At 59.1% G+C, this 23543-nt stretch overlaps 8 protein-coding genes across 8 annotated transcripts; 4 read left to right on the forward strand and 4 right to left on the reverse strand.

Moving 5' to 3' along the window:
* Positions 1 to 93: 93 nt before the first annotated feature.
* DCS_00666 (uncharacterized protein) lies at positions 94 to 1656 on the reverse strand (the record flags this gene model as incomplete). Its single annotated transcript, XM_040798005.1, has 1 exon — positions 94 to 1656. The coding sequence occupies one exon, from the start codon at positions 1654 to 1656 to the stop codon at positions 94 to 96; it is 1563 nt and encodes a 520-aa protein (XP_040658888.1).
* Positions 1657 to 2630: 974 nt separating this feature from the next.
* Positions 2631 to 4880, reverse strand: DCS_00667 (Mitochondrial division protein 1; the record flags this gene model as incomplete). Its single annotated transcript, XM_040798006.1, has 4 exons — positions 2631 to 2906; positions 2977 to 4019; positions 4080 to 4686; positions 4812 to 4880. 4 exons carry the CDS (start codon positions 4878 to 4880, stop codon positions 2631 to 2633), a joined length of 1995 nt encoding a protein of 664 aa, XP_040658889.1.
* Positions 4881 to 6013: 1133 nt separating this feature from the next.
* On the forward strand, positions 6014 to 6973 carry DCS_00668 (Chorismate mutase, AroQ class, eukaryotic type; the record flags this gene model as incomplete). Its single annotated transcript, XM_040798007.1, has 3 exons — positions 6014 to 6084; positions 6154 to 6214; positions 6299 to 6973. 3 exons carry the CDS (start codon positions 6014 to 6016, stop codon positions 6971 to 6973), a joined length of 807 nt encoding a protein of 268 aa, XP_040658890.1.
* A 97-nt stretch (positions 6974 to 7070) lies between these two features.
* Positions 7071 to 8009, reverse strand: DCS_00669 (bcp1; the record flags this gene model as incomplete). Its single annotated transcript, XM_040798008.1, has 2 exons — positions 7071 to 7844; positions 7920 to 8009. 2 exons carry the CDS (start codon positions 8007 to 8009, stop codon positions 7071 to 7073), a joined length of 864 nt encoding a protein of 287 aa, XP_040658891.1.
* A 955-nt stretch (positions 8010 to 8964) lies between these two features.
* Positions 8965 to 10857, forward strand: DCS_00670 (vacuolar protein sorting-associated protein vps17; the record flags this gene model as incomplete). Its single annotated transcript, XM_040798009.1, has 3 exons — positions 8965 to 9399; positions 9473 to 9926; positions 9992 to 10857. The coding sequence occupies 3 exons, from the start codon at positions 8965 to 8967 to the stop codon at positions 10855 to 10857; spliced, it is 1755 nt and encodes a 584-aa protein (XP_040658892.1).
* Positions 10858 to 11408: 551 nt separating this feature from the next.
* Positions 11409 to 12855, reverse strand: DCS_00671 (uncharacterized protein; the record flags this gene model as incomplete). Its single annotated transcript, XM_040798010.1, has 2 exons — positions 11409 to 12517; positions 12579 to 12855. The coding sequence occupies 2 exons, from the start codon at positions 12853 to 12855 to the stop codon at positions 11409 to 11411; spliced, it is 1386 nt and encodes a 461-aa protein (XP_040658893.1).
* Positions 12856 to 14691: 1836 nt separating this feature from the next.
* On the forward strand, positions 14692 to 17280 carry DCS_00672 (uncharacterized protein; the record flags this gene model as incomplete). Its single annotated transcript, XM_040798011.1, has 3 exons — positions 14692 to 15143; positions 15357 to 15828; positions 15880 to 17280. 3 exons carry the CDS (start codon positions 14692 to 14694, stop codon positions 17278 to 17280), a joined length of 2325 nt encoding a protein of 774 aa, XP_040658894.1.
* Positions 17281 to 18589: 1309 nt separating this feature from the next.
* Positions 18590 to 23398, forward strand: DCS_00673 (putative sna41 protein; the record flags this gene model as incomplete). The annotated part of the gene is made up of 8 exons (XM_040798012.1): positions 18590 to 19366; positions 19419 to 20479; positions 20552 to 21275; positions 21795 to 22373; positions 22443 to 22510; positions 22589 to 22674; positions 22778 to 23073; positions 23219 to 23398. 8 exons carry the CDS (start codon positions 18590 to 18592, stop codon positions 23396 to 23398), a joined length of 3771 nt encoding a protein of 1256 aa, XP_040658895.1.
* Between the last annotated feature and the right edge of the window lie 145 nt (positions 23399 to 23543).

The following is a 23543-nucleotide window of genomic DNA, read 5'->3' on the forward strand; positions in this document are numbered from 1 at the left end:
CCCGCTCCCGCTCCTCGCTCCCGTTCTCGTTCCCGACCGTGCGTAGAGTGACTAGCAGACGACCGACCCGTCCTGGTCGCCGTGGCGAGCGCGTCAATTCCACCAGAAGCTGACGCTGAAGCTGACGCTCAAGCTCCTCACGTAGTGCCACCAGCCGATGGGGATGACCAAGGCATCGCCCGGCGAGAGCACGCACTCCCGGTAGGCAACCCCATCCAGGCGGCGCTTCATGCCGGCCACGGTCGCCGCCGACATCGCCGCCGGCGGCTCGTCCCAGCCCTCGAGCACGCCGACGTCCAGCTCGCTCGTGTTGGACATGTCGACGCCGTTCTCCGCCGGCCGCGGCCTCATGCACTCGGCGGGGGCCTGCGGCGGGTACAGCCGCACGTACTTTGTGCCGACGACCTGGACGAGGAGGCCGTGGTAGCCGTCGTTGTGGAGGGGCGTGATGGTCTTGGCCGGTCCGAACCAGGCGTTGAGCTGCGGCTCCTCGACCGGCCGCTGGTTCTTGGACGGCGTGGTGGGGTGGGGAGGGACGGCGGACCAGCAAAGGTCGGGGATGGAGATGTCGTTCCGGAGAGAGGGGATCTGGCGAAAGAGGTCGTGCTGGGCGAGGTATCCCACCTGTCCCCGCCCCTGCCCCTGCCCCTGCCCCTCCCCCCGAGCCTGCTCAGAGGGTGCCCCTTCGTGGGGGGGGCTCTCCGTGGACGAGCAACGGCGGACGTACTTGTCGAGAAAGTGGCGGAACTGGATGAGCTCCTGACCCCAACCATCGTCGACGTAGCTCCGTCCAACCTCGACGGGGACGAGCCGTCTTCCGCCGATCGTCCTGGAGAGGAGGTAGTCCGGCTGTCTCCACGGCCGTTGCTTCAAGGCGGGCCAGTCGTCGATCAAGTCGGTGAATACGACAGGCTTTGGCCCGTCTGGGCTGTCGTTCATGTAACGCTCAAACATGTCGAGCGTCCAGCCCCGGTAACGAGGACATGTACGGTCCGGATCCGAGCTCAGGGGAGGCCGCTGGTACGGTTCATGATCCGAAAAGGTGGATGCCGTCTCGGTCCAACGGCTCTGCTGCTCGGCCTCGTCTCTCCGGATGCAGGCTTCCTCGAGTAGGGTCAAGGTTTTCTCGATCCACGGGGCCCCTAGGCGTCCGACGCCACCGGTCGTGATCAGCGCCCTATCGAGACGGTCGACGATGAGGTCAAGCGTGCCATGGTCGAGTTGGCCATGAGCGCGCAACGACGTCAGCGCGTGCAGATGGGTGACGAGGATGAGGACATCCGTATACAAGCATCTCCAGTGGTACGGCACGCGATCGAAGCGGCACGAGTAGAATCTGGTCATCGCCATGGAGGCGACGTCGTCGAGTCGTCGTTGGAGCAGCCGCCGGGCCGCCTGAGCGGTCTGGGGGTCATCTCGACACTGGTCCGCCTTCAAGGTCGCCGCTGCCTTGTGCATCTGCACCAGGAGCCCAGCCTGGCGTCTCAGGAGCTCGTCCACGGCCCTAGCTTGGGGGTCCTTGTCTGGGTGGTGAGGCTCATCGCCGGGCCGGGGATCAGAGGGGTCGGGCAGCTCGAGACCGGGCACCGACGTATGGGCGATCGTGTTCGCGGCCTCTAGATATCGGGACAAGAGCTTGTCAAGTGCCGCATCCATGATCACGTCAGACGGTGAGCAAGGATCAAAGTTGAAGCTCATCCGTCTTTTAGTGTACGTGATGGCAAGGGGTGCTGACGAGCGACAAAATACAACGACACAACCTTGAATCGTCTCAAGTCGTAGGATGGAGGAGGCATGAAGTGGGCGGCTGCGTGTTTAGTGGTACAGATACTTCTGACAGCACTATACTCGCCAGTCATACTAGCCTAAGTATTCCCTGGTCCGCTGTAAATAGGTGCTGCCACTGCGGACCTTTCCCCGTACCCACTGTAAATGTTCAGTATAGTCCCTCAATAGGAGTGCTGGGAGGCGATCACGATATTACCTACAGATTGCATCAGTGTGTGCATGCGCTACCTGTACTCATGATATTGCAATGCCCTTTCGTCTCGTTCCTTGCAACTCCATGGCGTTGGCATCAACTATACATGCGTGTCCTCTCGATATCCGGATGAGAAAAGTGCGGGTGAACTGAAGTCTGCCGTCATGCTCTTTTGTTGCTCGTTTTCATATCACATCTGTTCATGTGACTGTGCGACGAGGGATAAGGGGGGTTGTTGAACAACTCATGCGAACCGTGAGACCCAGCTTGAAGGCGAGCTCATGGATGGGGAGTGCTTTCGCCACCGGGGCAATTATCAGCATCAGAGAAAAAGGCAGACACTCATTCAAACATTCAGCGTCTGTGTCTGTGGCCGATCGCCAGGCATTTGGTCGACTGCCAGCTACCCTACAGGGCCCAACCACGCAAAGAGGGACAGAGGCGGAGAATAATTCCGGGCCGACACCGAGCTCAAGTCATGCGAAACGTTGGTTGATCTCGTGTGGTCACGTCAGAAGCTACATGTTTGGGCCTTGCATGAACGACAAACCAGATGGGCCAAGGCCTGTCGTATTCTTCGGCTTGGCTAGCGGAGATGGGGGTGTGTGTGACTTGCGACCGCGACGGCTGCCCATCGCGTCGCATCTCCCTAACACGTCCACACGCCCACGATACCGTCCCGCCTGCCCTCGACGAGGTACCCGTCCCGGACCCGAACGCGCTCGACAATCGATGGGCTATCCCCCTCCTCGGCCGCCGCGACACCGGCGCCGCAGTCCCACTGCCGACCCTCGACCTTGTCGTACACCTTGGCCACGTTCTCGCCCGCGGCGCTGACGATCCTGCGCGCGTCGAACATCATGCTCGTAATCGGGTTGTCGTACGCGTACGCGTCGTAGATGGATCCCGTTCGCAGATCCCATATCTGGACACAAAACGTCAGCTACCGTGCTCGCACCCGGCCTCCTGTCCTTGCCCTCGCATCAAAGACCTACCCGGATACTCCTGTCGAGGCTGCCGGTGACGAGGTGAACGTCGTTGAACTGCAGGCAAGTCACGGCCCCCGTGTGGCCGACGAGGCTGCGGGAAACCTGTCCGCTTCGGAGATCCCACAACCGGACCATGCCGTCGGCCGTGCCGCAGGCGAGCGCCGACTCGAACACCTGGACGGCTCCGACGAAGTCGGCGACGCCCGTCTGCGATCGCCCCGTCGGTCGCCAGGGGCCGTCGACGGCGCTCGTCGCCGAGGCCTGCGCCGTCGCCCAGATGACGTCCAGCGTCTGCACGCACCGCCCCTTGTCGAGATCCCAGTGCCGGAGCGTCTTGTCCGCCGAGCCGGACACGAGGACATCGCCGCGAAAGTGAAGGGCCGTAATCTCGTCCACGTGAGCCTGCAGCGTGAAGAGTGCGCAGTCGTCCATGCTGCCCTCGGGCGGGTCGACCGGCTGGTCCTCGGCGTTCTCGAAAGCCATGGCGTCCTCGTCCTCGCCCTCACCCTCCTTGCCGCCCTGCTGGCCCTGGGGATCGTAGTGGGCCCTGCTCAGATCCCACAGCTTGATGGTTGCGTCGGCGGATCCCGTCGCGAGGATGTTATCCTCCACCTGGAGGGTGCGGACCGAGGCCGCGTGACCCTCGAGCAGGCCCATGCACCGTCCCGCGTTGAGATCCCAGACCTTGACCGTATCGTCCCGCGATGCCGTCACCATGACGCCAAAGGGCGCGTCAAAGTCGACGGCCCCTATTTCGTCGTCGTGCGCTCGGATCTCGCGGATGCCGGACCCGGCCTCGAAGTGCTCGTGGAGGATGGGCATCGATTTCCGCCGATGCACCTTCTTCGCCCGCCTCGGCGTGCTGTCGGCCGAGCCGGGAAGCCTCTCGTACACGGACTGCGACATGAAGCCGGCCTCGCGGTCATGACCGTGGTCGTCGGCATCGCCGGCAAGATCCGCCTCCTCCTCGTCCGGCGTGCTGCCGGCCATGGCTTCGGCCTCGTCGACGAGCAGCTGCGCGTCCTCCAGCCGTGCTTCGACATCGACGACTGCAAGCCGTCGTTAGCTCACCGTACGACGATTCGAGCCGAGGGAGGCACATCACACACCGTCATGTTCCAGCAAAGCCTCCTCCTGCTCGAGCCCGGCGAGCCTCTCGAGGATGAGCCTTCGCATGCCGTGGAGGTTGGCGATCTTGTTGTCGATCTCGTGAATCTCACTGCTGGCCATGCTTTTCCGAATCCCGCGGAGCTGGAACTCGTGCATCATGGCGGCCCTTTCCTTCTTGAGCCTGTGCAGATGCTTGGGCCCGTGCTCGGGAGCACCCGCCGGACCCTCCTCAAGCAACTTTCTCCCCCTCGACACCCGGTGACGGTGTTTTTTGCCCTCGTCGGTGAGCTCGGGAAAGCTGGCTTGAAAGCCCTGGAACAGCGAGTACGAGTTTCCGTTGTCCGGAATGTTGGACAGCAGCTCGTCCGGCAGCCGGGACAGGGCGCGGTGCTGAATCTCGGTCGTCGACAACCTCGCGCGGACGAGCTCGGTCGGGGTCGCGTTGGCCAAGGAGAAGACGCTGCGCTGTATCGACGGCCGCTTGAGCTGCTTGTGCACCTCCGCCATGGCCGTCTTGTAGTGGTGAGCCGTCGCCTCTGCGTTGGGCCCCATGAGGTGCGTCGCCGTCGTCGTCACCTTGCGACCAAAGGCCTCGAGGCCGCTGGTCTGCGCTCCATGTTTTCGGGTTAGTGAACGAATAGAATCTTCTCCGTTACGCTCTGCTCCGCTTCATTTCGAACAAGGTGTGCGCACAGTGAGCGACGGGGAGGGGGGGGGGTATTCAAACGCACCGAGATGATGGGCTGATCGTCGTCGGAGGCATCATCGGGGAAGCCATAATGGAAGTCCTGATCAGCCATGGCTCGACGGCTGATCCGAGCCTGCCGGCGATCAAAATGGGACACACACAGCTGGTTGGGTAGAAATCGGTCAATCCGCTGGACGGACGGAAGACGACCTTTAACAAGATGAGGCAGGGGACGAATAAGCGAAACAGGCAAGTAGGTAAGTCGGAACCGCAGGGTTACGTGACGCGCGACTTGGATGGCAGCTTCGCCGCAGGAAGTGTGGTGGAGGAGCTGCCACCAAACAATTACTGATTCAGCCACCGAGGCGGCCCCTTATTTCCACCAATAATAGCAGCCAGCCTTTGCAATCGATTTCGACATGGGGTTGAATGCATACTGTATAATTATTCTAGCACTTGTGCAGATGGTGGGGTGCAGCCGAAAGTGTACATGGGCATATTGTACTCGGTACACATATGTACTTGCTGTAAGTAACCATACTATGCTGTGGCGTAGTCATGTACTTACGGGAACACTTGCAGTAACAATATACGGAGTACGGAGTACGGAGTACTCCGTACAACTACTGTATTTACAGTACGTCGCGGCGCTAACAACCAAGCCAGGTACAAGTCCATTTTCATGCAGTGTACAAGGACGGAGTACACCTCTGCAGTATTACGGTGTGCAAGTGCAGTACATGAACGTTCAAGTACGGAGTTCTCCTTATGTACTGAAATTATCTGTAGTGTAAGTACTCCGTACTGTACTGCTGAGAGGTGCCTAATTGTACTTGTACAGTACTTACTTACTCCGATGGTGTACAGTATACCTAACGGTACATGCCTTTCCAGCTGAACATGTACAGTACAACGACATGTACTTGCAAGTGTACGGTGTATGTTACTGTACTTCCAACTACTTCAGAATACTCTGTAATCTTGGAGTGTCCGTATGCAGCCGTAGCTAGTCCGGATACGGGTCACCTGAGTGTTCGGTATTAATCGATAACAGTAATACCAGAGACAGCCTCCGAAACTCGGTGATGCATTTCGACAATTCCTGCTTGCTCGCTACCGACTCCGGCGCAAACCAAGCACGGTCAAACAAGGTTTCCCAACGGCTGACTACCTTCCTCCCAGAATCTGGGCGCGCGCATGAGAGCCGAATTCCCCAATATCCGGTCCAAAGTCCAACCTTCAACGATGGACTCGGTCGTCGACATGGCGGACGCCAGCAAAGCCCTGGATCTTTCGCGCATCCGATTCCAGCTCATGTACGTACAACCTTTCTTACAATGGGTCATTTGCAACGCATGAACCGTGTGCTCATTTTCATGGGACAGTCGTCTGGAGGACACCATCACCTTTCACCTCATCGAACGAGTGCAGTTTGCGCTGAACAAGGTACGCCAAACCGACAATGGCAGCTGCGTGCATGTAAGCCCCACGGACTCGCTCGCTGACGGACCGCAACGCTCTTCTCGCCAGACCATCTACACACCCGGCGCGATCCGCATCCCCGACAGTGACCTGAGCTTCTTCGACTGGTATTTTTCTCAGCAGGAGAAGCTTCAGTCCTTGATCCGGCGCTACGAGTCACCGGACGAATACCCCTTCTTCCCCACGGCGGTGCAGAAGCCGTTGCTCAAGCCGCTCAACTACCCGCGGATCCTGCACCGCAACGACGTCAACGTCAACGCCAAGATCAAGCATTTCTACATTGAAAAGTTCCTGCCCGCCGTCTGCCCCGACTTTGGCCGCGCCGACCGGGGAGAGTCGCAGGAGAACTACGGATCGACGGCGACGTCCGACTTTGCTTGCCTGCAGGCGCTGTCGCGGAGAATCCACTACGGCAAGTTTGTTGCCGAGTCCAAGTTCCGGTCCGACGTCGACAAGTACACCCGCCTCATCCGGGCCGGCGACCGCCAAGGGATCGCCGAATCCATCACCAATTCGGCCGTCGAGCAGACCATCCTCGAGCGGCTGCGCCTCAAGGCCATGACCTACGGCACGGACCCATCCACGCCGGACGGCACCGAGGGGCCGGCCAAGATCAACGTGAACGCCGTGGTGTCCATGTACAAGGATTTTGTCATTCCCCTGACGAAGGAGGTCGAGGTGGAATATCTGATGCAAAGGTTGGAACCGGACGATTCGTCTTGAGTAATTCATTTTGTGGTCCTTTTGGGGGGGCATGGTGGTGGTCGTTGTTGGGAGGGGGGTTTCTTTGCCTCGTCACTCTTTTTCTTTTCCTCCTACTTTATTGCGGAGGACGTATGTAATCGTTGACGGCCTTGACGGCATCACCAAACTTGCTGGCCTCGATTAGAATCAAGTAGCCAGAGGCCTTGATTCCCATTTCCTGGAACGCTCGCTTGCTGTCCGCCACCGCGTCCTCCTCCTTGGTGTACCGAAAGCTTCCGTGTGCCAGGGCATGCTTTTGCAGAACCTCGTCTTCGGGGTGGAAGAAAAATGTCGATGAAGAAGAGCCCTTGGCCCGTTTTCGTTTACGGTCCTCCATTTCCAACGTTGATTCCACCTCCTCGTAGATTTTGGACAAGACCAGATAGTGCGAAAACTCGTACGGCTCCTTGTCCTCGACGGCGGCCTCCACCTCGTCCACGAGCATCGAGTACATGGGCGGGCTGATTTCCGACGGTACGTTGATCAACCGCTCCGAGAAGATCAGGCCAACGTGCTTGCCGCCGTTGATGAGCTCAGGCACGAGGGCCAGGGCCTCGTTCGTCCGCGCCTTTTCGGTGAGGTAGCCCAGCACCTCCTTCATCGGCTCCTTTTCCCTTTGCTCGAACGTGTTGAGGGCGGTGATCATGGCGTATGCGTCCGTAGCCTTGCCATCGACCTTGACCGTCGACCCAATCGTTGGCTGCGACAGGATGAGGTCTGCGAGGGCCGACATGTTGAAGAGGTTCGCGTCGACGTCGAATAGCTGTCGCATCAGCGATTTGACGCCGTGGAAGTCGACCTCGGCGTCGTAATTGAACCACTCAAACTCGACATCCACCATGTCAAAGTCCTGGATGTGCCGTCAGCTTCGTCAATGCGATCTTTGACACCGTCCCTGACGGGAGAATGTGGCATGCTGCTGTACCTCGTCGTCACCGCTGCCCTCGTCCATTGCGTCCACCGCATCCGCAGGTGGCGCCTCTTTTTCGGGATCTCGTGCTCTCTTCTCACCCATGATGGCAAAACTTCTGTATACGGAGCCAAGGAGATCGACCACCTGAAATTCGTGCAGGATACGGTAGACGGGAAAGAAAATGCAAGGGGTGAACGGCCCGAGTCGAGTGAGGATCGCAAAAAAAGCTACAGTAAGTACTTGCAGGGAGTACTCCTTACAGCGTGCAGCACCAAGGTACGACCTGGAACTTTATGCAGGCCATAACAAACCCCGCTGTAAATTTAGTTGTACCGCCCCGCGTTATTACCTGCCGAGTGCCTGCTACTAACACTCAGGTACCTACCAGGGACTAGGTAGTAAGTACTAAGGTAGTATTGCAACTACGGAAATACATGTTCATGCACAACCCGTCCGTACAACGGAGCAAGTGCTGAGTTACTTCAGCACGAAAGTACATGCAACTCGCACTACAATACTTGTACAGCACTAAAAGTACGGGCACTCGTCGTGCTGGAAGTTGGCTTCCCATGCGAGTTACCAGGTATCGGGTACATGGGCAGGTAGCCAACGGTACCTGTACTTACGTGTGTACTGTACTTGTAACACAAAGTACATGTACGGAGCACTTGTGCAGCAGTACTTACTTACGTACCACGGCCGGTAATAATAGCTCGTACATTACGGAGTACGGAGTATTATTAGTACCACCAATGTAGGCACAACATGAAAAGCCAACTTGCGTCACCGTCCCGGTTATGCCTCAGCTGGTCGTTTCCGCCTAGCTTCCCGCACACGTACCCCACGGTGGACCTGCCAACAGCTCCCTTGTCCCTTACAACCATGGTGAGGGCATGAAGAAGGAAGAGTCAACCGAATCCAGAGGCTCTCCAGACAACTCGCACTGTCGCGGTGACGGAGGCAAGGAACGCCAACCCCCCAAATCAACGTCCTCGATCCCTGATTGTCGAACCTCGTCAACTCGTCTCGTATCCAGAGACCCAGCATCGCAGCAGCGATGGACTACAGCGCCTCGATGGGCGAGGGCGAGGATCCCGCCGGCGCATCACCCTGGGGCAACTCGCCAGGCACCTCCCCTCAGCACGACCGTGCCGTGTTTGGGGCGTTGGCCGCCGACGAGCACGCCTTTCCGTACGCGCCGATCGTCTCTCCGCAAACCGCCGACGTTGCCGGCGGCTTCCCGGAGCTGGGGAGAGCGAACACCGAGTCTTCCACCGAGACTGAATCGGTAGCCTCTCCGACGGTGAGCCCGATTGCTGCACAGTCGGCCCGCGGCCTGCCCTCCGTCTCCGAGGTCTCCGAGCCTGCGCCGCCGGCTGAGCAACCGCGACCGGTGCAGAAGCCGGCTCAGGCCCAGGGGAAGCTGCAGGTGAAAATCACGGGGCTCGAGAGGACCGGAAAGAGGGACCCCGTCCTGCGATTCGACGTTCATGTACACACCTTTCCATCCATTGCCGAGGCGAGATGGTAGCCCGTGGCGGACAGAGGCTGACGATGGAGAGCAGACAAACTTGCCACGCTTCCGAACGACGCAGTACCGAGATGTCCGACGTCTGCACTCCGAGTTTGTAAAACTGGCCGACCACCTGATCTCTGCAAACCCCGAGGCTCTTGTTCCCGCGGTCCCGCCACCCGTCACGGCTGCCGGTGCCGGAACGGACGAAGACGAAACGCGTGTCAAGTCGACGATGCAGAAGTGGTTCAGCCATGTATGCAGCAGCGAAGTGCTGATGAAAGACGACGAAATGGTGCTCTTCGTCGAGAGCGACTTTGGCTACAGCCCGCTGCTGAAGATGAAGCAGCCGGCGACGGGGGTGCGCAGAAAGATACTGAAGCAGTTTGCCCCTCCCCCCGACGACACTCCCGAGCTTTCCAGCGCCCGGCCCATGGTGAAGCTGTTTTATCTCGGCACCATGGACGCCAGCCACAAGGTCGACAAGATGGTCAAATCCCGGAGAGGTGAGTGAGCATGCTCGAGCGGGACGTCTCGCATTGGCACGACGCCGCTGACACGGCAACTTCAGGCTTGGGCCTTGCCGAATCCGACTACGGAGTCAAGCTGGGTAGCATGCACGTCCAGGAGCCCCACCCGGGGTTGGCAAACGCGTACAGGAAGCTTGGGAGGATCATCCAGACCATGGGCGACTATCACGCGGCCCAGGCGACGGCCGAGGCGGCCAGCCTCGGCGACACGTTCCAATATCACTCGCAGGACGCCTTCATCGTCAAGGAGTCCTTGACGAACCGGCAGATTCTCATCCGGGAATTCCTGCAGGCGCAAGAGGCGACGCGAGGAAGGCTCAACGCCGCGGACCGCCTCAAGGCGAGCACCAGCGTTCGACGCGAAAAGGTGGACGAAGCGATCGCCTCCCTCGACGATGCTCGACAGTACGAGCAAAACCTCTACGCCAAGACCAATCGAGTGACGAAAAACCTGGTGCTCGAGAGCCGGAAATGGTTCACGCGGAGCGCCGAAGGCCTACGTCTGAGCATCCGCGAGTACGTGATGCGCGAGATCGAGGCCGAGCGGCGTGCGCTGGCCCTTCTCGAAACGGTGCGACCGGACATCCGAGCCATCGACGCCTCGGGCGGTCTCAGCCGGCTCGGTCGCGAGGCCCACCCGCCCGTTCGACGCACCAACCTCACCGCCAGCCAAGGCCCCAAGGGAGACGCCTGGAGCGGCGTCCCGCGCCGATCGGACGCCACGGGCCGCCTCTCGAGCAGCGTCATGGGCCAGAAGCCAGACGAGGGGGACGGCTCGGATCAAGAAGCAGGCAAGGGGAAAGCCGGCCAGGGTGGGACGCCGGATCTGCCTGGCGCCAACGAGGACGACGGCGACCGCATCGATGCGAGAAACGCCGCAAGCAGGTTGGCAGCGAGCACCTTCTGATCGGCGGGCGGGCGCGCGACGGACGGACCTACGACAAAAGTGACGATGCAGCAATGGACAAGCTTGCGTGATGACCGACCCCAATTATGCGGCGTCAGCCGGCGGCTTCTTTCAGTTCCAATTTCACGTTTCCCTGTACGTTGTAGGAGAAAAAGCGACCGCTTCGGTACGCAGGGGTGAGATGCCGTCTTTTTTCCCTCGACATGAAGAAGCGATTCCGCCCGACCCCTACCGTCTATGTGATGTTCGTCGGGCCACACGTGTTGCCACTTCTCTTCTTGCGTCACTTCTTGCGTCACATCTCATCAGCTCTATTCGTTGGACTTTTCCCGTTCCCTCGGTTGTCCATCTTCGATCTGGAAGCGCGACTTGCTCGCCCGAAGCCGGACCTCCATTTAGCATGCTTGCTTTCTATCGCAGGTACAAGCTGTCCTTTTCCCAACCAAGGCAGATGAATGAACTCGTGCCCGTCTACAATGCCTCACCATAAGCGGAGCCAATCCATGCCAGCGGGACGGTGAGACGGCAGGACGGAAGACGGCAGGGAGGAGCTAAAATCGCATACCCCCAAGGCCGTCGAGGGCGTACAAGGTTTGCATCGAGTTCATCGAGTTCAGGGGTCGCGGAGAGTGCATGGTGTGCTTGGGGCTTTTGGGGTTCGTCGAGTTCATCGAGTGCTTGGGGTTCACCGAATGTGCCGGGTTCATCGAGTGCATCGAGTTCTTGGAATGCATGGAGCGCATGAAATGTCCTGCCGAGGCGCGGCGTCTCCCCGCCTTGGCCGACTCGATGATGCCAACCTTCTTGCCGACGGAGCGTGCCTGGCGGACCTCTTGCATGACGTCGTTGAGCAGGCCCATGAGGCGGACGTCGTTGGCCTTCCGATCCATACCCTGGTCGTACGCTTCTTGGTTCGAGGGAATGACGAGGCCGAGGCTGCCGACGAGGGCTTGGATCCGTCGCAGTATGGGCAGCGAAGGGGTGATGCTGTCGGTGTCCATGCTTTCGGGATCGTCTTGTTCGCCCGTCGTGAGCGCGTCCGGCAACCGCTCCAGATAGGCGAGGAGGAGACGGATCCGGGAGTGAAGCATCCTGATGGAATTGGCCTTGGTGACGAGAGACTCGATCATGTATTCCTCCTCCCGCGTGAGGCGAGCGCTGTCTTCGGCCGGTCCCTTCTCCGTCTTGGCTCCATCTGCACGGCCCTCGACCAGGCGACGCTTCCCCTTGCTGTTCATTTCGACCGATCGTGCCGGCCGCCCTTTCCTCGTCGCCGTGGTGGAAGCGCGCCCCTGGGCGGATGCGACATAGTTCATGCTGATCATCTCGGTCTCGTCCGACTCAACGGAGTGGGGGACTTTGCAAAACTGGAGCTTGAGCGTCGCCGGTTCGCCGTAGTCCATCGTTCTGTCCTCGCCGTCTTGGTCATTGTGGACGCCATCGACCTCGTATCGGCTCTCGTACACGGTGAGAGGAAGCTTGCCACCCACCGAGCGGAGGGCGGCTTCCTCTGGATGGAAGGCTAGGAGGATGGCAGACTCGTTCCAGCCGCGGAGTATCTGATTGTGGATGGGGAGGATGGTGCTGGTCGGGCCGGAGCATGGAACGAGCGTGTACCAGCCAACGAAGTCGAGCTGTCGCTCCGCGTGCACGGCCGCCACTGGCTGAAGTCAGCATTCATTCGGCCGCCGATGCCGTGTTGCTCGAATGGAGTGACGGACTTTGCTTCAGCCTCGACCGAAATCGGTCGTCATCGAGCAGATAGCCGCCGTCCACGGCGGGAGCAGAGCGCATGTGGCATTCGAAGGCGTTCTCGACCGTGATGTCGCATCCACGTTGCCGGCCAAGAAGAGCTCCGACTATAGGACCGGACTGGCCTCGAAGGGTGTGGCGAGTGATGTAGTCGGATATGGTGAGGAGGACGAGGGGATGAAGAATGACGCGCATCTGGGAGTTCATCTTGCTCGAGATGAGGGGGTTGGCTGTCGCAGCCTCCATTGTGATTCCAGTTTTCCCGCCGCAGAGCCAAAGAGGGAAATTACGAGGAAGAATGAACAGGGAAAAGGCTCGGCAAGACAAAATAGAAATCAGAGAGAGAGAGAAGTCGGGGCGGCGAAGACAATTCAAATACGGCACATGGTTGGAGGTGGTGCGGTGATCGGTACAGTACCAAATACAAGGCGTAGGTGTAGATTCGAAGTTGGTGGTCCATGCCGCGTGCCAGTGCATTACGTCCATTTAGGTACAAGCAGGTACAAGTAGTGACCTGGTACGACCAACGGAGTACTACTGCTATTAGTAATTGAACAATTACTGTACAGCACTCCGTACTGTGTGCTAGGTTGGCAGTTGTGCTGTAAGTACTAGGTACACAGTTCATGTACTTGTATGTACATACTTAGGTACCCTTTGAAGCATGGAAGCACGAACCACTGGAGGTGGAGCGGGGAGGTAGGGGAGTACTTACGGGAAGAGGGGAGGAGGGGGTTTGTTTAGGGGCTTGCTCGCTAGCTTTTTGACGTCCAGTTGGCCACAGCCATCGCCGTACCTACCAGGTACTAACTATTACTAGGCAGTACTATTTTCTGCGAGCGTGTTCGACTCCAGGGTATAGCTCCATTCACCCCCCCCCCCCCCCCCCCCAAAAAAAAAGGAGGACAGGAAGCTGAGTTTCGACTTCAAGCGAAGCAGATGCGATTCCCAGGTACTCCTTGTCTTGTGCTACTTACAGAATTCTGTAGCACCTGTCGATCGAACCGGGATGTTGCCCCCGATGGATTGGCTCCCCAGTCGGGGTTGGAGTTGACAGTAGATGTACTCACTCGTACGCAGTAATTCCACCAACAAGACCAAATCCGATATGGCGCGACAGCGAAGCTCAAGTAATGCACTTCAGTACATGCAATCGTGCATGGACTAATACAAATACTCCGTAGATATAATACTACTAATACTACTTCGTACTAATACTAAGTATATTACTCCATTGCCTGTACTTACATACATACGGTATCCATCTGGTATCCCGAGATTCACAGTACAGGAGTCATGCGACCTTCGACCCCCATCGTGGGTGCGGCAGAATCCGATCCGTTTATGATTGAGATGTCAAAGGCGCACCTTTCCACGTTGGCCGTACTATGCGACCCATTCCATGTCTTTTGGACTTCAATCGCTCTCTCAATGGCATCCTATCGGCAGACGCCTTCGTCGAGAGCAACGGTTGAAATGAAATCATCGACGTTGGATTGCTTGTACTATGCCGTTTCGGGAGGTACGGACTCATCGTCTGGGGTGGCGGCCACTGAGGGGCAGCAAGAACGCCAAGCATCCGACATCAGCCATGGATCGTGCATTGCCTCTGTCAATCAGCTACATGCTGCAACTTCTTTTCAACGTGCTACGAAACTACTCCTCACCCGTGCCTGCAACGACGAGAAAAAGATGACGATCTGCAAAATACCTAGGAACTATTTCCTCCCTATCTAGTTCTGGATGGAAAGGCGTAGCCAAGCAAGCAGCATCACTCCACCACCACTTCACCACTTTACTCGTCCTCACAGTTCACAGTTCACATGGGCACGTTCATTACACACACGTTCCCCCCTAGGAATACTCATTCAATGCCGAAGGGCCAACACCGAGCACGCCGTTCACGCCTACTGCTCCTGGAAATGTGCCATTCTCAGCAGCCGAGGCTCGCAACGCAACCTGGTCATCCCCGACAACGGCACGGACAGCCGGTCTGCTTTTTTTTTTTCAGCTTGAGCCTGGATATTCTGTTGCCCATTAGAAACGCACCTCCCGGCGCTGGTGGAGCATATACAAGTCAGCATGTCCTCCGAAAGGACTCTGCCTGCGCAGTACCTACACACCGGTCCAACGCCAGCGCCGCAGGCCGAGCAGGTCTGTCAGGCGGACCCTGCAGCCATGAAGCTTACCCGTGGCACCAGCTGCGTCCTCTGTCAGCAGCGCAAGGTCAGGTGTGACAAGAGAAAGCCCTGTTCCAACTGTGTCAAGTCCGGCGCCGAGTGCAGGGTCATCCCCCCGGCGCCTCCTCGCCGGAGAAGGAGACGAATTCAAGAGAAGGAACTCATAGAACGTCTCCAGCGGTACGAAACCATATTGACCGAGCATGGCATCCACTTTGATCCCATCGGCCATGATCTGCCGAGCGACCTCCCGCCGATGGACGGTGTCGACGAGCTCGAAGATGAGTTTGAGAGCCTCAAGGCGTCACCGGATGTCGCCGGCACATCACGATCTGCGGCATCCCGGAAGGAAAGGTATGTGCTCGTAGACGGCCTCGCCTTTTCCTCGGCAAAAGACGTTTCTTCTGACAGAAGACTCCAGGCCACGCCGATCTTGTCTCTCCCTCCACAAAGAAGTCGGTCCACCCTTCCACCTGCCCCTTTCCCCGTTCGAGAGCTCAGATGTGGACTGCACTTCATCGTTGCTAGATGCAAAGCGTGCTGACTGCTGGCCCAGTTCCGGGCTAGTGAACAGCTCCTCCGTGATTCTTCCGACGACGAAGTCGATGGCTCGACTCTCCACCGTGCGTTCGACAACATGTTCGGCAACCAGGGTGGCTTTCCCTTCGTCACCGATGGTCGGGTAGAATCCGTCACTGACGCCCATCCGTCCACAATCCAAATATTTCAACTGTGGCAGCTCTACATTGACAACGTCAATCCGCTGTTGAAGATCACCCACGTCCCCACCGTCCAGGGTCAAATTGTGGACGCAACATCATGCTTGCACAGGATGCCGAAAAACATCGAGGCTCTCATGTTTGCCATATATTCAATGGCCGTTACGTCCCTCGACGATGCCGAGGTTCTTGAAAGATTCGGGGAGCTGAAAAGGGATCTTCTCGGGCGCTACTTCTCGGCTCTGCAGCAAGCCTTGCTCAACGCTGGCTTTTTGCGCAACGACGACTTCACATCGCTGCAGGCATACACCCTGTACCTGGTGCGTACCGTCCCATTGCTACGCCGGCACGTTTGCTGCCGGTGCTGACAGAATGATGGGCTGACTGCGCAGTTGGCCTTGCGATGGTACGTGGATCCGCGTCACGTCTTTTGCTTGATCGGCATTGCCGTCCGCATCGCGCAGCGGATGGGCCTCCACCGCGACCCCGCCGGATTCGGCCTTTCGCCGTTCGAGATGGAGCAGCGCCGGCGTCTGTGGTGGACAATCGTCGGGTACGATCGCCGCATCGGCGAGATAACGGGCTCGACCGTCACAGCGCTGTCGGGCGGTGGAGATTGCAAGATGCCCCTGAACGTCAACGACGCCGATCTTCACGTCGAGGGCACGGATTCGCCTTTGCCCCACAGCGGCCCGACGGAGATGCTCTTCGCCCTCAGCCGCGTTGAAATGGCCATGGCCGTTGCTGGCAATGGCAGCCGGGACTGCCACAGGGTGAATAAGACCAAGACGGCCAAGGTCGGTCAAGGCTCATCGCAGACATCGGCCGCGAGGAGTCCGGGGGCAACCATTCGCATCGCCGGACAAGAGTCGCCGTCGTACACCCTCGACGGGTTCTGTGCGCACGTCGAAGGCAAATACCTGCCACAGTGCGACCCAAAGATCCCCCTGCACCTCTTCACTTTGACCATGACGCGGCAAACGTTGTGCAAGATGCGCATCGTTGACTTCCTCGTCCGAATACACAACGCGGAAGCGATGCCGCTCGAGGACGCCGAGCGAGACAGCCTGTTCGAGCTCTCCACGCAGATGATCGAGCACGACAATACCGTGCAATCGTCCGAGAGCCTACGACCTTTCAGGTGGTACTCGATGCACTACTTTCCCTTCCCGGCATACATGTTCCTCGTCCAGGAGCTTCGTACCCGTGTCACGGGCATGCCGGTGGAGCGAGCGTGGAGCACAATGGCTAGCAATCACGAGCTCAGAGGCTTGCTCAGCCACTCGCGCAGTCCTATGCACATGGCTTTTGGAAATCTATTCCTGAAAGCATGGGACGCTCATCAGGCAGCCATGCAAGCCACGGGCGAAGAAGTCAACCCTCCACAGTTTATTGGCCTTCTCCGCCAACGGTCGGAGGTGCGTCGCAAGGCTCGGGCAGAGAACCTTCAGGATCCGGACCTCGAGGCAACGCCCGTTGATCTCCCGTCGGCGCAAAGCCGTGGAAAAACCACAGCCACTGGCTCGTGGGGACGAGTCGAAGCGATGACGCCCTCGTCAGCGGATGCGTCCGTGACCGGCACTGCACCGGCACCACCTACGCCTCACGTCCCCACGCAGTTGCATGGTAATGGAATGGACTGGTCGTACCTTTCGCCCGAGTATGATGATGTCGGAGCATTGCAGGCGTTTGGCAACTTTGGCGCATTCGGGCTGCCGATGGAAGAAGACAGGGGCGGCCGCCAGGGAGCGGGAAGTATGTTTGACAATTAACGAATTATAAAAAATGGCCACGATGGCCGGCGAATGTCGATTGGGTTTACAGAAGGACACTGCACTGATACAGGGAGATGACGTACCGCAAGTGGTGAGGAAAGAAAGATATGGGTCGGTTGGTAGGGGATCTTGACATTTCCACATACCAGTGTACACGTACCCGCAACTAGCACCGCCAACTACCGCGTACGGATCATTTCATCGTACTTGTATACCTGAGGACGAGTAGACCAGTGAACTTTGCACTCCGTAGTCGTGTACATTATCCGTTTGGGACCGCTGGATAGGGTAGGGAGGGCTACAAGGTCGGCCGATGGCTGGCTTCCATACAAGCCAGTGTACATATATGCACACCTACTTACAGTACTTACTATGCTGTGCTCCGTAGTTTGCAGATCGATGAATATGATACCGAGTACTCCGTGCCTGCACTCCGTTACTTGTAGTTGTAGGTGTACATGCACAGCACGTTAATCCATAACGCTTGTGCAGTACGTGCCCTATTACTTGAAAGTACATGCATGGGTATTTGCAAGTACGGAGTAAGTGTATAGGAACTGGGTACCTAAGTACTAAGTACGGAGTACTCCGTATTTGGTACCTAGTAGTTTAGTAATTTGTACTGTAAATACGGAGTACTTAGGTGCAGCATTGAAACGTCCCGGAAGCGAAATTGTACCTACTTCAATTGCTGTACTGAATACGAAGTACTGCCTGTGCAAGTACTGCACTTTCAGTACGTGCAGAACGCCACAGGTTAGATTTTTTTTGGCGCAAGTATACTGTACTGTGGCGGTGTCAAAGGCCCCCTCCCTCCCCGCCTTCCTCTTCTGTCATCGTGCCCGCTCTCACAGTGGTACGTACCAAGTACAGAGTACAAGTGCTCGAAATGCCAAGTAATCTCATACTTAAGCAAGTACTTACACGAAGCGTCGCGCAAGTGGCCTCTGTAAGCCAGGCGCGTCACTGTGCGCGTCTGCAGGGCGGAGGTGTAAACACTTTCATCGTCCCCACTTAATCTATAACGTCGTGCCGATGCGATACCTACAATACCTGCGCTCAACACCACCAGTTCGAACATATCACTTTCTGCAATACTGCCGCCGTTGGTGTCGCTGGCCATATACATACATCATCTCTTATGCAGTACAGATTCTATTTTTCAGTCTGCCTATCCACCACGCATGTCGACACGCCCGGCGCGCTCTCGACCGCAGCCCTCACCACGGCCACCTCGTCCCGCCAGCTCATGTTCGGTCGGGTTGCAAGCCTCTCGGTTGCGATAGACGAGTAGACGTCCTCCGTCATGTATCTGCCACGGTCTCTGATATCTAAGCTCTACACCCACCTCCAAAACACGCGCCATCCCCTCTCGCCGCCGGTGCTCATCCTCGTGGCCCTGGAACCCGACGCACTCTGTGCCTGCCGCATCCTCACCCGCCTTCTCAAGCATGACTACATTCCCCACAAGATCCAGCCGGTGGCGGGCTACGGCGACCTCGAGAGGGCCGGCAGCGAACTCGTCGTTCCCATGATGGAGAGCCGAGGCGGCGCCGGCGGCGTCGTCGTGTGCCTGGGCGTCGGTGGCATGGTCGACCTCGGCCCGCTGCTGGGTTTGGAGCCCGACGGGGAGGACTCTCCTTACAGCGGCGTCGAGGTATGGGTCATCGACCCCCACAGGCCGTGGAACTTGGGCAACCTTTTCGGCGGCTTTCCTCTGGAGCCGGCGACGCACGACAGGGGCAGCTACCAGGCCAGGAGTCCAGTCGGCGTCGAAGGCGGTCAAATCGGGCGCTCGTACAAGGCGGGCAAGGGTGGCATCGTCGCCTTTGACGACGGCGACGTCGAGGAAGACCTTGGTGCCGTGCGCGACGCGTACCACGCCCTGGTGGACATGCCCGACGTGGACGACGACGACGACGACGACGACGACGACGACGACGCAGGCCTTTCCGAGGATGAGGAAGGCTTCGAAGAGGACGCTGCCCGTGCGGGCCAGAAGCGGAAGAGCTGGTCGGACGGAAACGAGGACGACTCGAGCGGTGACGACGACCGACCTCGTCAACGACGAAGGAGCAATTCGGTGAGTTCGCGACGGTCCATCGCATCCGTGGCCTCCCACTGACGCCGCACAGTCGAGCCCGATCCCTTCCCCCCCACGACAACGAGGACTCTTGTCGCTGCGCGATCCGGATGTCGGCCTGTCCAGCGACGCCGTTGAACCGCCGTCGGGGGCCCAGCCTGGACCGGCACCGTCGGCGCGGGCGCTGAGGCGGAAGCTGATTCGCATGCGCCGAGAGCGGGAAGCGGTCCTTCACGACTACTACAAGATGGGATCCTCGTTTGCCGAGCCCATCTCGTCGATGATGTACTCGTTGGCGTCCGAGCTGGGCCGGGAAGACAACGACCTTCTGTGGCTCAGCATCGTCGGCGTCACGTCGATGGAGCTGTACGGACGATCATCGGCCGGGGTCGCCGCTCCCGTTCGCGGAACCGACAAGGGGCGGCCGACGGGGTGGATGGGCATGAGGGGCGCCCAGCTGCGGCAGCTGCTGCGTGACGAAGTCCGACGGCTCAACCCGCCCGAGGTCACCAACGGTCGCGTGGCGGTGGAGAACACGGGGGTGATACCGACGACGGCGCGGAACCCCGAGGACACGGCCATCCGGCTGTCGCCGGAGCCCCGGTTCCTCCTCATCCGGCACTGGAGCCTCTACGACAGCATGCTGCACTCCCCCTACCTGTTCTCTCGCCTCAAGACGTGGAGCGAGACGGGCATCAAGCGGCTCCACAAGCTCCTCGCGAAGATGGGGGTGAGCCTGGCGCAGTGCAAGCAGAGCTACACGCACATGGACATGATGCTCAAGCGCGAGCTGAGGGCCAAGCTCCTCAAGTACGGCTCGCTCTACAACCTCGAGGAGATGGTGCCGGCCGTCGACACGGACGGCAAGGACCGGGCCGGCGCCAAGGACGGATGGGGCTTCGTGCGCAGCTGGGGTTGGCGAGCGACGCTGAGCGCCCAGGACGTCGGCGTCGTCATCGGCGCCCTCCTGGAGGTCGGGAAGCACGGGCACGCGGCGGACGGGGCCTCTGGCGCGAGCCAAGCGTCGCGGGAGGCGGAAGACGAAGCCGAGTACTCGGCCCAGGGCGTCGAGTTCGTCGGCCGCTTTTGGGAAGCGTACGATGCTTTGGAAGAGTAGGTCAAACGACGGTCGATGCCGACTCGGTGCGCGCGCGAGAGACTGGTTGCTGACCCGGAGATTGACAGCATCGACGCGCTCAAGGCCGGCCTCCCGACGGCTCAATTCCTGCATCGGGCCATCTATCGCACGGGTACGTCGCTCATAAACAAGAAACAGATCAAGCATCTGCGGGCATTTCGCATGTGCGTCGTCAAGGACGGACCCGACGTTTCGCTCTTCGCCCACCCGGCCGCGCTGACGAAGCTGTCCCTCTGGATCGGCGAGGCGCTGGCGGAGCAGGAGAGGGACGCGCACGGCAAGCTCGCGCAGGGCGGACGAGGCACGCCTCTCGTCGTGGCCAGCCTCAACGAGAAGCGCGGCGTCTACGTCGTGGTCGGCACCGGCGGCGGCGGCGGACCCGACACCACCTTTCTCAGCCGCGAGGCGGCGAGCAAGAGGCGCGAGGAGAAGGCCGCTCGGGCGGAGGCGAAGGAGGAGTCACGAAGGGCGCGGCGCAAGGTCCGCGAGGACAAGCGGGCGGCCGCTGCCCGAGGGGACGACGAGGACGAGGACGAGACGGAGTCGGAAGGGTCCGACTCGGACGAGGACTCGGACGCAGACTCGGCCACGGAGGAAGACCAGGCGACGCAGACTCGGGGGTACGGCCTCAACAAGTTCGGCAGCGCCTTCCAGGAGGTCGTCGCGGAAACGAAGTCGCGGGTCCGCATCGACAGCTTCGAGAACTGCGTCGTCGAGGTGAAGAAGGAGGATCTGGGAGGCTTCCTCGAGAGCCTGAGCATGAAGGCGGTGGTGGGATAGTCGACGAGGAGAGCGACAGCATCTTTGACGGGAGCGAAGCGATCCATGGTCCATGTACGGAGCACAGCGAGTTAATGACGACGACCAAGTAGACGTAGCTGCCAAGGCAGGGCCGAGGAGGAGGAGGAGGATTCGTCCATCCATCCGTCGTCAATTTTCCCTCTGGAAATGGCCATGCAACCTGTACTCCCTACCTCGGCACCAGTACACCAACAGCCTGCTTGCTTCCATGTAGGTGAACGCAGTTCTTGCACGGAGAAGGTATTCGCCACTCCGCCGAGCAGCTCATGATAATTCGCCGGTATTGGCGGACAAAGACGGCGCAGCAGCAACTCCATCTAACCTCTCGACGCGGCCGTTGGAGGCTCTGCACACACAACTGACACACACAACAACCACACACAACTGCCACACACAACAGCCACACACAAACTGCCACACACAACAGCCACACACAACTGCCCGCCGCGCCCCACCCTCCCACTCTCGCTCTGACTGTCAGTCAATCAGTCTCTCCCCATTATTATTCTGCCCATGCCGGATCCACCCTTGCTCCTCCACCCTTCCATACTCCGCCACAACGTCTCGATCGAATCTCGGCTCGCTCTTTGGGTCTTACGACCATCCGACCGATCGACCGACGCTCCTCGCGAGAGATTTCTTCCACCTGCAAGAACTCCGCTGCCTGATCTCTCCTCTTCCCTCCCTCCTCCAATCTTCCCCTCCCTCTCCAACTCAGCCTACTCTCAAAGCCTCATTCCCTCGTCCCCTCATCCCCTCGTCTCCTCACCCCGCGCCCTCATCCCGCGTCCTCTCATCGAACGAGCGAATCGCCCGGCCTGCGACCGCTGGATTGATCCCACCGACGGCTCCTCACGACTCTCCTCATCCACGGCCGCCCGCACCTTCGGCCACGAACCTTCGCTTCTCTTGTCCCTGCCTTCCCGAGTCAACTCGACGGGGGACGAGTCTTGCTCGACCTACGACGGTGCACCAACGGCGACGTTGCAAGCACGACTGGCAGCCGCGAGCCTAGCCTATCGGCCCTGCCCTCTTCCTCCTCCGCCACTTTGCTTGGCCATTGAACGAGTACCACGAAGCATCCACGGCCCGGACGGACAGCATCCCGCCAATCCCTCGACCTGACCGTCCGCCTAGTTTCGTCCGACATCGTTGACCTCGGCAAGAAAGCCGCCACCTGTCGACCCGAGTAGGATGGGTAAATCGTGAGTCGACGCCGACTCGCGCGCCCTCGGCGGCCGCCTCCTCCTCGCTGCAGCCGCTGACCCTGATGCTTGCCGCAGACAGTCGAAGCTCTCCCCCGAGCAACTTGTCGAGCTCCAAAAGTCGACTCACTTTGACAAGAAGGAGCTGCAACAGTGGTACAAGGGTATGATGCGCCCCGCCTTGTCGTCGTCGTCGTCGTCGTCGTCGTCGTCGTCCCCTCGTTGCCGATCCATTGTACTCCCGCTCACGACCATCACCCTCGGCAGGTTTTCTCAAGGACTGCCCGTCGGGCATGCTCTCCAAGGAGGAGTTCCAGAAGATTTACCGCCAATTCTTCCCTTTTGGGGACCCCAGCTCGTTTGCCGACTATGTCTTCAACGTCTTCGACAGCGACAAGTCGGGCACCATCGATTTCAAGGAATTCATTTGTGCCCTGAGCGTTACGAGCCGCGGGAGGATGGAGGACAAGCTGGACTGGGCCTTTCAGCTCTACGACATTGATGGCGACGGCAAGATAAGCTACAATGAGATGCTCCAGATTGTCGAGGCAATCTACAAGATGGTTCGCCACTCCCCCTTCTCGCTCCCACGCTCACCCCCACAGTCGCACTCACTGCCACGTCCCTTCCCACCCCTTGTCCGCCTCCTTCATCTCCGCCCCCGTCCCGGTCGCGCGGAATATGTCGCTCACCACCATGACTGTCTAGGTCGGATCCATGGTCAAGCTCCCCGACGACGAGGACACCCCCGAGAAGCGCGTGAAGAAAATCTTCCGCATGATGGACAAGGACGAGAACGGGTCGCTAGACATGGACGAGTTCAAGGAGGGCAGCAAGCGCGATGAAACTATCGTTTCCGCCCTGTCCCTCTACGACGGGCTTGTCTGATGCCCGACCCGGCGGCCGAGACGCGGCCACAAAAGGATCCCGGCGCCGTCCACTTTGTATTTTTCTCCTCCCGGCCTGGACCGGAGCTTGCGAAAGGGAGAGAAGGGGTTGATGAGGGGCCTCTCCTGTTCTGCTGTTGTCGTAT

Source organism: Drechmeria coniospora, chromosome 01 (genome assembly GCF_001625195.1).
Source record: "Drechmeria coniospora strain ARSEF 6962 chromosome 01, whole genome shotgun sequence".
In the NCBI taxonomy this organism is placed as follows: Eukaryota; Fungi; Ascomycota; class Sordariomycetes; order Hypocreales; family Ophiocordycipitaceae; genus Drechmeria; species Drechmeria coniospora.